Raw genomic sequence first — 14,743 nt, 5'->3', positions numbered from 1 at the left:
AATTTAGCATTGTACTGTCTCCAGCAGACTAATCTGCAGTCAGTGGGTGTGTTAGATTAGATCAGTGGTTCCAACCTATTTACCACTGTGGGCTACGGCCACATATAATATTTATATATATATATACACACAAACATTCTACCTGTATGGCCCTGAGGACGTCACATGGGCCACATCTGTGTGTTGATTGGGCTGCAAGTTGAGAACCTCTGGAATAGAGACCTAGGCAGAGTGTCCTGCCATCATGGAGAATTCTGTTTGAGATCCTGAGCCAGCCAGCCACCCTGTAACCAACCTGTGCTGTGCTGTTAAATGTGATGGGCAGGTTGCCTCCTGCAATTATTCATTTTCTTATTATGCATTGCTAATGGGGGTGTGTCCACTGCCCATGAACAAAGAGGACAAAGGTAGTATCATATGGCAGAAGCAGGGATAAACACTGATGTGTATTGCTTAATCCTGCAATGTATTCTAAGGTTTATAAACCTTAGAACACACCTGTTAAGGGAATTTTAGTAACACTACTCATAATTCCAGCCAGAAACAGTATCCTTACACATTAGAAAACATTCTAACCCCACAGAAAATAGTGGTCCTAGCGTGACTGATCACAAGAGATTTTACAGTAGACTATAAACAGCTCCAGATGTTCACCATAAAATTCTACCACCATACCTGCCAATATACAGTTTCAATTCCATGCAAATACTTTAACTTCCAAGGTAAAAGTGTAGTGAGATCTTTAATTGGTGACCTGGAAAGGAAAGACAATTGGGTTTTATTCCATCTCATTTTTGTGTTGTATAAAGGCAGCCAAAGGCTGGGGGAGTTTTCCTGCTTGTTTTGCTACCTTAAATATCAAGTTTGGACTTCATTGCTTTTGCTGAAAGACACTGGGAAGTGTGAGAAGGGGTTTGAGCCTCTAATAAAGATGGCACAAAGACAGTCCTGAGGTTAAGATGTTGACTTGGGAACTCAGGAGGCCTGTTTTGATTACAAGCTGACCTTGGACAAGTCAGTTTCCCAAATGTAAAATTGGGATAATTCTTCCATCTTTAGGGGTCCCATGAGCATAAATTCCTAAGTCTGAGCTAGTCTTATTGCAGTGATTGGGGGCGGGGGGGAGAATCTGTTGGCTCCTAGATAACATTCAAAAATAACACCCGGGTGAAAGAAAAGCTGAACCTTGAATTATTTTAAACTCTCTTCCCTCTCACTTAGATTTCCCTTCCTTGGTACCCAGTATCATAATCACAAGTTGCTGTGCCCCAGAGCCTCTTCCAGAGCAGACGAGACCTGCATTTCTCATAAAACTAAGCAGAAAGCATTTTTTAAAAGCAGAAACTGCCTGGACAGTCGAGTGCTCACTGACACTTACTGCTAAACAGCAAGTTGTTCCTTATGGCCAATACAGGCCAGGTCAGACTGCACTACACACCACGCTGATGAAGATTAGTTTCATGTGAGTGGTGAACAGTTTAACGCAGAAGCGTGATAACATTTAGCACTTGTGCCCTTTTCCATTTGTCAAGTAGTTACTGTTCTGAGTTTAATGGAGCAGATGACAATGCTCTAGAATAGTTAATATTTGTCCCAAGTATTACTGACACTGCTGTAAGAGCAGAGTTGCAGGAGTCACATTCAGTTGATTATTTCAAGTTTAAGCTAAGGCCACTGTTTCCATATTATTTCTCTCGGGAAAAATATTTTCTGAAGCAGAGATTTACAATGTAGAGGTCATTTTCTAGCAGAGCATCTCCTTTCCAAGTCAGGAATGAAGTTAAGAGAAACAAAATACCCCTTCATTTTTACTTTTCCATCTTACTTTATTTCACGTTTTTCTATAAAACTCCTCCATAATTCCACAAATTTAACAAAAAGTTTAAAATTCAGGACAGAAACAATCCTGTAACTTATTACAAACATTATTCTTCTCTCTTTTAATCTTGGGGGCCAGATGAATTTCTTATAGTTGAGTGAAGAACTCATTTCCCAGCACAACCTTTCATATCCTCAAATGACAAGGTATTTAATACCTTGGGTTTCAGGGAGAATACAATTAAAAATCTAGAAGCTGAAGTACTTACACACTTTTAGGAGTGCAAACTCATCTCTTTAGTTCTTGATGGCTATTTCATGCCTCATGAAAGCAATACCCATCTGATTTTAATTTATCTTTAAAAGTAAGAACCATTACAAGGTGCACAATGGTTGTGTCTAGTTTTGACACTTCAGAATGTCAACTAGCAAGTGCCAGGCACCTGAAATGATCAAGGAAGCTTCTTTTGAGTATATCAACTGTGCTATAGTGCATGGAAAGCCATCAGTGGCCATTGGACAACATTACATTTGAAATTTATTGAACCAATAATGACAGGTCTCTGCATGCAGAGAATATGATGGGGCAAGCTCCATAAGGGGAAGTTTAAATGTTTTACCATCAAAATAAGTTAAAGATCTCTGACAAGAACTGGTCCTAGATTGTTGCGTCATAGCTCCTTACGAGTTCTGATGCTCCCACCATGGAGAGCAGTATAAGAACTTGTGGCTAAATCATTGCACTTCCATATATTCAGGCTGACTACATCAAAGCCTGTTTTACACTACTATTGTGTCCAATGTTCTTCCTAACTGGCATTCTGTGATCTGGTCACAACCTTTTGTCCATTTCTACAGTAAATGCCAGTAATGAAAGCCTCAAGGCTTAATACAGATCAGACCAAGACAACTGGACAGTGTTCTTGACCCCTATTCTGCCCTTTTATACAAAGACCAAGGCCAAGGGCAAAAGAAAAGCTGTGCCCTGATCTCACATCCACATTACTCAAATCAATTACTCTGAAAGCCTTCAGGTTAATCATTACTTGTACATGCCCTTAATACCAAGCTGAAGGACATTTAGAGTAAACTTGAGTTTTGTCCATTTTCCTTGGAAAAATCATTATGGCTAAAACAGTCAGACAATTGCATTATTTTAAACAATGCAAGTTACTATGCATCGTTGTACAGATTTGTAGTGGTACTATCAGTAGCAGTATCAAAATCTCCTTTCTATTTTACAATTATCCACCCATGCTCTCAAGAGTGACACAAGAACAAACACTTTATCCACAAATACTTGTACATGGCATGTTCAGAATACCAGTCAGCCTACTAGAGAATCTACAAGTGGAACTTTTCTTAAATGTAACTAAAAGGGGACACAAAGGTTGGGAGGTCCATGATTTAAGCAATTTTTCCTTGTTTGCAGAGTCATTCCTCATGTGGTCCCCAATCCTACCACCACCACCCCCAAAAAAACTAATGATTTGGTAAAATACCAGCAAAGTACTTGTCAGAAACAAAGTACTGTTAGTAACAAACCAGCAGGTGCACACAACGGAGAACACTATTGTTGGGGGAACATTTCCATTTCAGGTTTCCCAGATTATTATAAACAGTCTAAAAAATTCATATGTAAAATACCTTTTATAAAAAAAAAAGATTCCCCATGAAATAGTAATACTTGTTAAATTTCACAAGTAAAGTAAAAATCCGGGACAAGACGGTGCAGTGGCCACGGGGGGAGCCCTAGGCACTACCACATGGCACAGCTATGTTCAGGGACAACCCCAAGACTCTTGCTCCTTGGCCCAGCTGGGGAGCATCATGATAAAGGTTCTGTTTTTAATATGATGGGGAAGTGTTTGTGTGCCTCTCTCTAGTCCTTTGTGCTACAGATCTGGAAACTACTTAGTCCCAAGACCAATACAGTAAGTATGGGTGCTAGGGGTGAAGTTAATTTAGAAATGGGATTTGGGAGCAGGGAAGGAAGTTGATCTCGGGAGAAGAGAGGAGGTGAAAGTCTTAGGGACTTTCCACACAAACAGCTCAGTTAACACTGTTGCTGTTACATGGAGGGGAAGGCCTCACTCATCCCTTGGCTAGAGTCTCTGGAGCAAGGCTATTTGGAGGCTCTGAATACCTGGAGCCATTCTCCATACACCCAAAAACTTTTGGAGTGGGCTTGGACATGTTGCAACATGACAGAATTCACTCCCTCCATCAAAAATAGTCTCAACAAGCACTGGCTGCTCTTATAGTTTAAATGTACTCAGTAAGCCCTGAACAGCACAAGGGATCTGCAGAACATTAAAAAGCTAAGTCTGGTGCGACTTCCTTCACTTAGCCATATCCAGTTGCAGAGCTTGAGATAGTACTGTAGTCTCATCCTTTCCTGGTAATCCTCTTAACCTTGCCATAGCACATTCTTGTACACGGTTTCTATCCAGGCTTGGAAATGTCCATCAGGAAAACAAAAACAGATCAGATCACCGTCAGCATGACAGGGGATAGACCTGGCATGAGCTTGACATTTCTATGAAGACATGTGACAGATGGTACAAACAGACAAAATTAACAGGAATCGGGTCAACATGACCCAACTCAAACAAGCTTATCATTATATTGCCACTTTAATCTATTAGTTGCAACATTTCCATGATAAAGAAAGGGAACATCCAAAACAAGGGACTACAATTTCATATTGAAAAGTGGGACAGCACATGGGAGAAGCTTTAGAATGATCTTTTATACCTCATCCACCTCCCACATGGAACTTTTAAAGAGGTTTGTTTGTTTGTGTAGGGTTATTCTGAACTGTTGCTTTCCCCACAACTTTCAGCCAGCAGCCCATTTACATCTGGCAAAAGCTTAGAACCTGATTGGAAAAGTGAAAATTATTTCTTTAAAAATAGTGACTTTAGGAAAGAAGAGTTTAATCTATTTCTGAAGACATGACAGGTATTTCCCCCACCTCCATTTGGAAGTTGAACTAGGGTTAGTGTTTGCCATTACCTGCCATCTTTTGAACAGGTGAGAGAAAAACCTGACTTCACTTGTTCCAAGATCTTTTCGTTTTCTAGAGGTGTCCCAGGATTAAAATACTCCCTTATTTTGGTTTTCCCAGAGTATAGCCACTACTATAGGGGCCACTATAGGAAAAATTCATCCTTGAGAACATAGAACAAGAACCAATGACATATTTTGGCAAAGTTATTCAAACACTGAAGAATGAAAGTGAGACAGGTGAGTCCCTTCCAGAGCACAAAATGCTTTGAAGATCGCTGTTCAGCTTTCATACACTAAAAATTGTTCACAAGAGGCCTTTTAACAAACAAACAAGTCAAATCTTATTAACCACCCCCCTCCCCTGCCATTACCATTAAAAAAAACATAACAGAAAAAACACACCTTTAAAATCTTAAGACCCAACTAGGCCCTTCTTATACATACAGTACATACATATATATAATATATATATATATATATATATATAAAATATACAGCTTACAGTTTTGTAGTCCTATTACAGTTAAAGCAGACTGAAAGGAGTGAGACTTTGTTTAGGGGCTTGGATCAACAAGAAGTCTCAAAACCCCCGTGGGAGACAGCAGATTCTGGAAGCCTCTTCAAAGAGCACAAACTCTGTCTCTCTGAGAAGCTGAAACACAGAATAAGGCCCTGCACTCTGCATATGAAACAATGCCTTCCAGGGATCAGGGACCAGATTACATACAATAAGCTGTTGTACCAAACCGCTCTAGAACTTGCAAATGATCAAAAGCAACAACTATCCACTTCCTCTGCAACAGACCAACAGGGCCCCTTGGGAAGCAATCTCTGTTGCAAGTCACATGGCTAGCTTTGTAAAAGCCAATCTTGCTTACACAGCGCGAACAATTCTTCCCCGAGCTGGGAGAAATCTGACTCAGTTGAGTCTCTCTGCGGGCAAGTTGGTCCCTGGATCCAGCGAAGAAAGCATTGTCCAAATTCCTTCAGCTCTCAGAGACACCTGAAAATGTATTCTGAAAGACACAGTTTCTTGAAGTAAAACCAAACCAAGGTCACGCTCTTGTGTAGTTGGGAGCAGCACATCTTTTGCTCTGCTCAGTACCTGTGCCCGAGTGTACGTACGAAGCGAGGGAGGACAGACTCAGCACTACGGGTGCTTGTTTGGACAAAGTGCAGCAGGCGGTGGGTGCATTCACAGAGCATGGCTGTTCTCTAAGGCAGTGCTTCGGGTGAATTGAGAGAGTAAAAAGGCCTAGTTCCAAGGGTTTATTTCCTGGTACCAAGAGATGGGATTTCTGGTTTCAAAAGCAGCCCGCTTCCAAGGCTAAGCGTCATGTTGCCACTGCTTCCAAATAACTCTGCAGCTTACGGACGGTCGTTTCATCCAAGGAGAAAAGGTCAAAGTCAAAGGTTGTGTTGGTAACGTTGAAATGCCCAGTTTCCTCAATAAGATTTACAATCTGAAGAGAAAGGAGCAAGGATGTATGTGAGGAGCCCAGATTCAGCCATACCTAGTGCACTGGAAGGGGAGGGTCGGTTTGGCCCAATCAAACCCCCTCCCTTACCCTCACAAGAGGGCTTTAAAAGCTATCTCCTGACAGGGATGGATGCCCAGCCACAAAAAGGCACTGGCAGACCATTTCCCCTTAAATCTGAGGCATTTTAATTATCGGGACGCTCCAAGGAGCCCAAGTTGGGTATGGCTTGAACAAAATACGGGTAGGAAGGGTCCTGTGCACTATATTTCAACCCTTTTTCAATACAAGCACTCAACGCGTATCTGGCTTCTTTCTACACTTTTTTGCTTTAATAAAGAGGGATCACTCACTTGTGGTGAACCATCCATTGCAATGGAAAATTACAGGTGCCACTTGTTAGGATATAGATATTCAGGCCTGTTTGTAAAGGCCTATACGCTAAGAATTTAGGTGTATTCTTATCACTTGGCTAGTTAGAGATATAAAAGAAAGAATCAAAATCACTGTCTGCCAGTGTAAGGTCCTTCTCCTACTGTGACAGTCTGCGGCCCTGTGCTTAGGCTAAGGTCTTTGGCTAAGCAACAGAGGCAGCCATATGCTGGGAAGCGACCGGTCACATCCTCACATTCCAAACTAGTCACATTGAAATAAGGTGCTATTGGGCTGTCAGGAATACAATCCTGTCCTGATAGTGCCTATCGCTTCCAGAGAAAGGGAAGTGCCTAGAAGATGTAAAAGGAAACTTAGTTTGATAGCATCCTGTCTGGCAAGAACTCACTTATCAATAGCTGGGATGTGAAATCCTCATTTCTTTGTTGTTCTATCACTGTAGTCCCCATTTCCCTATTGTTTGTTACACCAGCGAGGTGAGAAGATTACCTATGCTACAAGGATATAGGGTGTAATTTACCACAAAACCGACAGACTCTCTACCTGCTGGAGTACATTGCGCTCCCGCAGCGCCATTAGTCGTCGGTGAAGCTCCACCAATTCATCAGTGTAGGCCTGTGAACGAGAGGGTAAAAAGGAATAAAAAAACGCATCTGGCATGTTTCCAGTCCTGCCAGGGAAGCAAAGCAGTTACTTCCCCAATGAAGATTTTGGGCAGCTGCTTGAGGGCCTTTGTCACTTTTTTGTTCCCATTCCCCCCCGCAAAAAAACCTTCCAGTCCCTCCTCTGTAGTCTAATTCATCAACTCTCATCTGCTTGGAAATTAAACTGACTGAAATCCAGCTGCGTTGGGTCCAGTCAGGTATGTTTCATAGTGCACCACAAGGTGTCTCCCTCCAAACAAGTGGCTTGTGAGAAGTGATCTGAACCTTTGAACTTAGAGCACCCCCAATTTCAGGCTGAATGTCTCTTGGTGAACTTCCATGTTAGTGCCCTATGAGCAGTCTGTGCTAAATGCTCACCTGTGCCCCCAAATACAATACCAAGTAGGTGGTCACCTATGATGGGATTTTAGCAATACACTGACACTAGTTTGTGTTCATATGAAGCTTCCAACCAAACTGAGGAAGAAACTTTTTGAAATCCTTGTTCCCCAGGAAGTTTCACTGATACCACATCCAAGAAACGGGGACATTTACACCCTCACCCACTTCAGTTTAAGAATCAGACCAGACTTTCAGAGAAGCCAGCCAAGAGGGCAAATCTCTGTTAGCACACTCTAGTGCAGTGGTTCTCAACCTGCAGCCGAGTCATCGCACAGCTGTGGCCCATGTGACATCTTTAGGGCCATAACTAGGGTAGGGCGGGAGGGGCAACTGCAGAGCCAGCGGGGGGTGTGCGCGTGCAAAAATGGGACGGCACAGGATCAGGCCCAGCGGCATCAGCAGGAGGCCAGGGTGCTTAGTGTCCCACCTCCAAGCCTCAGGATTGAGGGTCCAGTGACCCTAGCTGGAGCAGGCTCCCCAGCATTAGGACTGCAGAGGCAGGGGGGCAGAGCTATGTGCTGCCAAGATAGGAGACCAGCAGGTGTGGCGTGGCATGCAGGGGGCTGGGGCTGCAGGGCAAGGGTATAGCAGACTAGGGCCGCAGAGCGAGGGTATAGCCAGTATATGGGGTACAGACTCTAGGTGGGGGAACTGGTGGCTGGGGGCAGTTCCTGGATAGGGGGCTAGATACTGGGACATAGTCCCTGGATGGGGAGATTGATTGCTGGGGGGCAGTCCCTGGGCAGTGGATTGAATGCAGAAGGGGACAGTCCGGGGGGGGGGGGGGGGCAGGGGGGGCCATTCTGCCTTGGACAGGGCACTGCCTCTGCAGGGCAGGCATGTATGCTAGCCCAGTGTTTTGGGGGGGGGGGGGGGGGGGGGGGAGGGGAGGGCAGTCCCAGGCTGGTTGGGTGATGGGGGGGGCCTTCCCTGGCTGGGGGGCCATCTGGGAAGGGGTTGGGGGCAGTCCCTGGGTGAGGGGGGCTGGGTGCATGGGGACAGTCCCGCCTTGGGGGGAGGGCACACCGCACCAGGCAGGGCTCCCTGTCTTTGCAGGCAGGCTCCGCAGCCACGATATCAGCAGCAGCGCGAAGTGAGGGTGGCAATATACCAAGCCAGGCCACCCGTACAGTAAATTAATTCATTTTAACAGTTAATGTTTTGTCTTATTTTACTAATTTAAAATGCTCTTGGCAGACATTTGCCTTTATTGAAATGAAAGGCACTGAATCGTATTGCTGTCAGATGACAAATACTCGAACTTTTTTTTTTTTGGGAGATACACAGGTAGTACGTGGATTGTGTGGATGCGGCCCACACAACGCACAGAGAGCTGCAGATGCGGCCCACAATGGTAAATAGGTTGAGAACCACTGGTCTAGTGCTTTCAATCAGAGGACAGATTCTTTACCTGTAAAGCTGTCCCAGAGTTATTCATGCATGTACCAGCAAAACTGAGCTCATTTAAGCAATCCTACCAAGGCAAAGAAATCAGTCATGAGATACACCTTAGCACAGCACCCTGAAGTTTCACCTGGGGACAAGCATCTCACCCAGAACACTACGCTGACCACTGAAAGTATGTATTCTGACCCTTCTGCTAGCAAGATCACAAACACACATTGTCTTTAATATTTAAACACTGCCTTTCTTCTGGCTGAATAATATTCAAGCAGAAAAGAAACCGGCTTGCAGTCCAATAGGTAATCCTCGCATTGTGATTTTTAGTAGTATGATGTGTGGCTCAGAAATGAAAGTATTAAATGTACATTTGAAGGATTTCTACATAGGAAGAGTTCTCCTACTGAGACCTTTCTGAACAGTGAAGAAATCAGCCATGTTTAGCATTTCAGTAAGTTAAATAGTGTGTGTGGTTCAAAAAACTTGATTAAGTTGCCCCAGAGGGGAGAAAGAAGGGGCATCCACCAAGATAAATAAAGCTCTCAATTAGGTGTGCAAGGCTCTGAGCAATCAGAGCGTGAAACAATAATCAAACTGCCATTCTAACATTCTGGCAAAGATCAAACAGCTGTAAACTGCCTTGTCACCTGTGGCCACAATGCTCCTCAAAGGGAAGACAAAGACCAAAGTAAGAGAGAACTAATCTAAGAAGCAACACCTGGAAAGGATGTGGGGTTCATTTCTTAAACACTTATAACATTTCTATCACCTCATTTTGAGTCAGTACTTCTAGCATCAGTATTTCAGGGTTCAAGCCTTTAAACGGCCAAAATTGTTTCAATGTGGGGGGCAAGTACTCCTTCTGAGCTCTTGTTTTCATGGAGAAATGTCCTCCTGTATCCCACAATACTATGCTATGCCTACCCTAAGCAAAAGTACCTTGTCATATGTTCCCTTCTTCAGGATCTTTTCTGGCTTGTTGCAAGGTTCTGGACTCTTTCTTCCAGAGGCCTGAGAGGAAAACAAATAGTGGGTTGTGACCAAAAATAATTGAGGCAGAGCAGAACTGTAATGGTTTGGCTGCCAATGGAAGGAAATCCTCTGGCTGACGTGTGGGCAGTGAAGTAGATGAGCTGTGGAGAGAGCTGCCTTTGGCAGTCCACAGCACCAAGGACAGAACCATGATACAGGGATTGAAGGCAGAGAGGGGAAAAGTTTCTCCATCACTAAATATTGATAAAAGGCTTGAAACACTTGCTGGCTTGATTGACTTGGGCAAAGGGAATGATCACAACCTCAGCAGCTCTGCAACATAGAGCGACAGCTCTTATTTTTCACAGTGCTGGATAAAGAAGTGAACTGTATAGCACGAAAAAGTTACGCTTACAATTAAAAAGTCCTTTACTAATGGCACTCCTGGCACCTGCAAGCAGAGGCAAACTGATTCACACTGCTAACCAGCTATGGAGAAGCCTGCCAGGAAAAGATGGCAGTCATGGCCTAGTAGGTCAATAGGCCATTCCCTAGGAGTAGCACTGAATTGTTCCCTACAGGGTATGTCTAGCATTTTGCCCATTTTTCACTGGCTTGTGATTGGGCTTCCATCCTTGACAATCCACAATTCAAAAGATCTCACTTAGAAAACTGTTTCTGATGTTTAGGATGCACTTTCCACTTATTAGTTTAACAACATTATTTCTAATGGACCTCCCAAAAAATTCTTTTCCGTCTTGGTGTTTCTGCCCTGCAGCTAATTGTAAGCACTCTTTAGTCATCATCTAATCTCTATTTAAGAACATAAGAACAGCCGTACTGGGTCAGACCAAAGGTCCATCTAGCCCAGTATCCTGTCTCCCGACATTGGCCAATGCTAGGTGCCCCAGAAGGAATGAACAGAACTGGTAATCATCAAGTAATGCATCCCGCATCGCTCAATCCCAGCTTCTGGCAAACAGAGGCTAGGGACACCATCCCTGCCCGTCCTGGCTAATAGCCATTGTTGGACCCATCCTCCATGAATTTATCTAGTTCTTTTTTGAACCCTCTTACAGTCTTGGCCTTCACAACATCCTCTGGCAAAGAGTTCCACAGGTTGACTGTACATTGTGTAAAGAAATACTTCCGTTTGTTTTAAACCTGCTGCCTATTAATTTCATTTGGTGACCCCCTACTCCTTGTGTTATGAGGAGTAAATAACATTTCCTTATTTATCAGAGGGATAGCCGTGTTAGTCTGTATCCACAAAAACAACAAATAAATGTGTTAGTCTTTAAGGTGCCACCGGACTTCCTTGTTTACTTTCTCCACACTAGTCATGATTTGCTAGACCTCTATAATATCCCTCCTTCGTCATCTCTTCCAAGCTGAAAAGTCCCAGTCTTATTACTCTCTCCTCATACGGAAGCTGTTCCATACTCCTATCATTTCTGTTGCCCTTTTCTGTACCTTTTCCTATTCCAATATATCTTTTTTGAGATAGGGCAACCACATCTGCACACAATATTCAAGATGTGGGCATACCATAGATTTATACAGAGGCAATATGATTTTTTCTGTCTTATTATCTCTTTCCTAATGATTCCCAACATTCTGTTTGCTTTTTTGACTGCCGCTGCACATTGAGTGGATGTTTTCAGAGAACTATCCACAATGACTCCAAGATCTTTTTTGACTGGTAACAGTTAATTTAGACCCCATCATTTTATATGTATAGTTGGGATTATGTTTTCCAATGTGCATTACTTTGCATTTATCAATATTGAATTTCATCTGCCATTTTGTTGCCCAGGCACCCAGTTTTGAGAGATCCTTTTGTAGCTCTTCGCAGTCTGCCTGGAACTTAACTATCTTGAGTAGTTTTGTATCATCTGCAAATTTTGCCACCTCACTGTTTACCCCTTTTTCCAGATCATTTATAAATATGTTAAATAGGACTGGGCCCAGTTCAGACCCCTGGGGGACACCACTGTTTACCTCTCTCCATTCTGAAAACTGACCATTTATTCCTACCCTTTGTTTTCTGAGGGGAACATTAAACAATTGTTTAATGAGGGGACGGAGAGATTTACTTATAATATATAAATTAATCTGTTGTTCTTTTCTGAATTCCATCCAATTTGTTGCCTTTTGCCGGCAAGATGCTAAGACCTGCATGCAATATACTATGGTCTTATCATTGCTGCAATGAGACAAGTTGCAACCCAAAATTCTGACATCTCTGGCTGGCAACTCACATTAACGGTTGTACCAAATTTGCTCTCCATCACCACACAGTTCTCTTGGCATCACTGAGTTCTAAAGAGCCATATTTCACTGTGTTAAAGAGATACTGTACAACAAATCATTTCTGACTCAAAAAATCAATTACAATTAACTTCAGATTACTGTAATTGAAAGATACTAGAGTAAAAGTTATTCCTATATTTCAATTTGCTTACTTTGTATGTAGTCAGTTTGCCTTGGGGAGAACACAAAATTAAGAAGTCAAAAAATGTGAATGTCAAACCAGGGAAATCTGCAGGGAGTCTGACAAGTAGGTATAGCACCTGGAATTTTGAACTCTGAAATTGACTAGATGTCAAGTTGATAGTGTCCTCTCCCCCCCCACCCCCCGCAATTAACATGAGCTCTTCAAGGGCTAGTCCTGCAGTTCCTTCTACAGGCAAAGCTTCCAGGGTATTCAGTCTTGCCTGTTTAGGAGATGCAGATCCAAGCCAAAGTCAAAGCCAAAGCCAATAAAGGAGCATTGTGTCGACACCCACGTTGCAAGTACCTTATTATTAGTTGGGGGAAGTTTCTGACTGGGAGGGGGTTCTCGACTTGCCAGGCAGGAGTCCGCACTGTTGTCACTGTCACTGTCGCTAAGACTCAATCTGAGAAGCAAGTAGCATAGAATTACCATCACCAGTTAGTAGGAAACTGCTATTTAGCTGTAAGAGAAATACATGGATCAAAAATCATCTTTTTGTAGTTTAGGTTGCAGTTCTGTTTTGGTCAACCTGCGGTTCCAATACAGCACATTTCAATCTAATTCAGAATGAAGAATATATTCCAAATGATGATATGCTATTGCAATTGTTCCCATACAGAAGCTCAAAGTTTTGCAATGCTGTAGGTACTGTACACAAGTAGCACTAAACATTTACAATGAATAAGGAGGAAAACCACAAAATTTCCACTGAAGGCTCATCCTCAGTGTATAAACATGCAACAGCACCACAACTTCAACTGTATTTAAATATAGATTGACCATCAATGACAGACCCTTAAAAAGCTCCACACTCCTTTTCAGTCACTGTGATATAAACAGAAGCTAATCAAAGTAGTATATTTTTGTGGTGGATAGAGGACCCCATTGAAAACCTACAGCTGCTGCTTGGGCTAAATCAAGGGTTCTCCAACTGGGGGTTGGGACCCTTCAGGGGGTCGCAAGGTTATTACACAGGGGGTCGTGAGCTGTCAGCCTGCACCCCAAACTAAAGCAGGAAACTACTTTTGGCCAAGTCCTGCAGGAGCAAAGTCTAATCAGCAGCAGGAATGAAAATTACTTCTGGGCTGAGTATTGGTAACCTGAGGTAAGGAGAAGATTACACAGCCAGCCAGCCTCGCCATTTCTCTATTCTATCCAGATCAAACTCATTCAGTGGAAAGAGACGAATTTTTATATTCAATTACGGTTCCTGAGTCATGGTTTGAGTGTTGGATTAATTACTGCTTCCAGTCCACAGCAGAGCTCCCACCATGGTCACAGGCTAGAATATGGTATTAAATAACCAAGTTTTGGAAAAGATTTTCAAAGCCACCTAAGGAAGTTAGGAGTACAAATCCCACTGAAAGTCAATGGGGCTTGTGCTTCTAAAGCCTTTATGCTCCCCCTTCGTTAGTGACAGTTTATCATCTGGTATATTTAGGGTGTAAGTCCCACTCAGGCCACAGACTGTCTCTTTGCTGTGTTTCTACAACATCCAGCACATGGAACCCCAATCCTGGTTGCGTGTTACCAAAAATAAATATTTACTGCTGCTACTACTAATAGTAGTTCATTACCTTAAGTCACATCCAGCACCACTCCATGGAAAACTACGCTTCCCTTTGGGATCTTTACTATTTCTACTCCACCTCTTCTTTTCTCTGTACCCACCCCCCTTATCCCTTCTACATTTTCTTCTCTGCAGCATCTACAAGTTCCCAATGCCACCCGCAATGCCCACAGGCTTCACTCTACCTCTACTGCACCCCCTCCACTAAAACGATCAGCAATTAAATAGTCCATGCTGACATTTAAAATATCATTAGGCTTTGGAACCTGAAGAACTCCTCTGTGTGGCTCGAAAGCTTGTCTTTCACCCACAGAAGTTGGTCCAATAAAAGATATAACCTCATCAACCTTGTTTCTCTAATATCCTGGGACCAACATAGCTACACCACCACCACAAATATTAGGCCTTAGTATCAACACTCCAGTGAGATTAAAGGGGAAGGAGAGAGAGGGGAGTTTATTTTGTTGTTTGTACAGTGCCTAGCACTGCACGGCCACCGTCCATAAATGGAGCTCTTATGTGCTACTGCAATGCAAATAAGAACGTCACAGGCTGC

At 43.1% G+C, this 14,743-nt stretch overlaps 1 protein-coding gene across 4 annotated transcripts in view; it reads right to left on the bottom strand.

Moving 5' to 3' along the window:
- Positions 1–1,805: 1,805 nt before the first annotated feature.
- Positions 1,806–14,743, bottom strand: part of MLLT1 (MLLT1 super elongation complex subunit) — a 60,371-nt gene continuing 47,433 nt past the window's right edge. For 2 of the 4 annotated variants that reach the window (XM_037885682.2, XM_037885683.2), the window contains exons 9-13: positions 12,921–13,020; positions 10,088–10,159; positions 9,159–9,221; positions 7,245–7,316; positions 1,806–6,293 (exon numbers count right to left, since the gene is read on the bottom strand). In XM_037885682.2, coding sequence (XP_037741610.1) covers positions 6,165–6,293; positions 7,245–7,316; positions 9,159–9,221; positions 10,088–10,159; positions 12,921–13,020 — 436 coding nt within the window. In that variant the 3' untranslated portion in view covers positions 1,806–6,164. The remainder of the gene's footprint in view (positions 6,294–7,244; positions 7,317–9,158; positions 9,222–10,087; positions 10,160–12,920; positions 13,021–14,743) is intronic. The other 2 variants (XM_037885684.2, XM_037885685.2) reach the window with 1 other exon arrangement.

This window comes from Chelonia mydas, chromosome 25 (assembly GCF_015237465.2).
Source record: "Chelonia mydas isolate rCheMyd1 chromosome 25, rCheMyd1.pri.v2, whole genome shotgun sequence".
Lineage (NCBI taxonomy): Eukaryota > Metazoa > Chordata > Testudines > Cheloniidae > Chelonia > Chelonia mydas.
The sequence above is the reverse complement of the archived record's forward strand: the minus strand, read 5'-3'. Positions and strand labels throughout refer to the sequence as shown.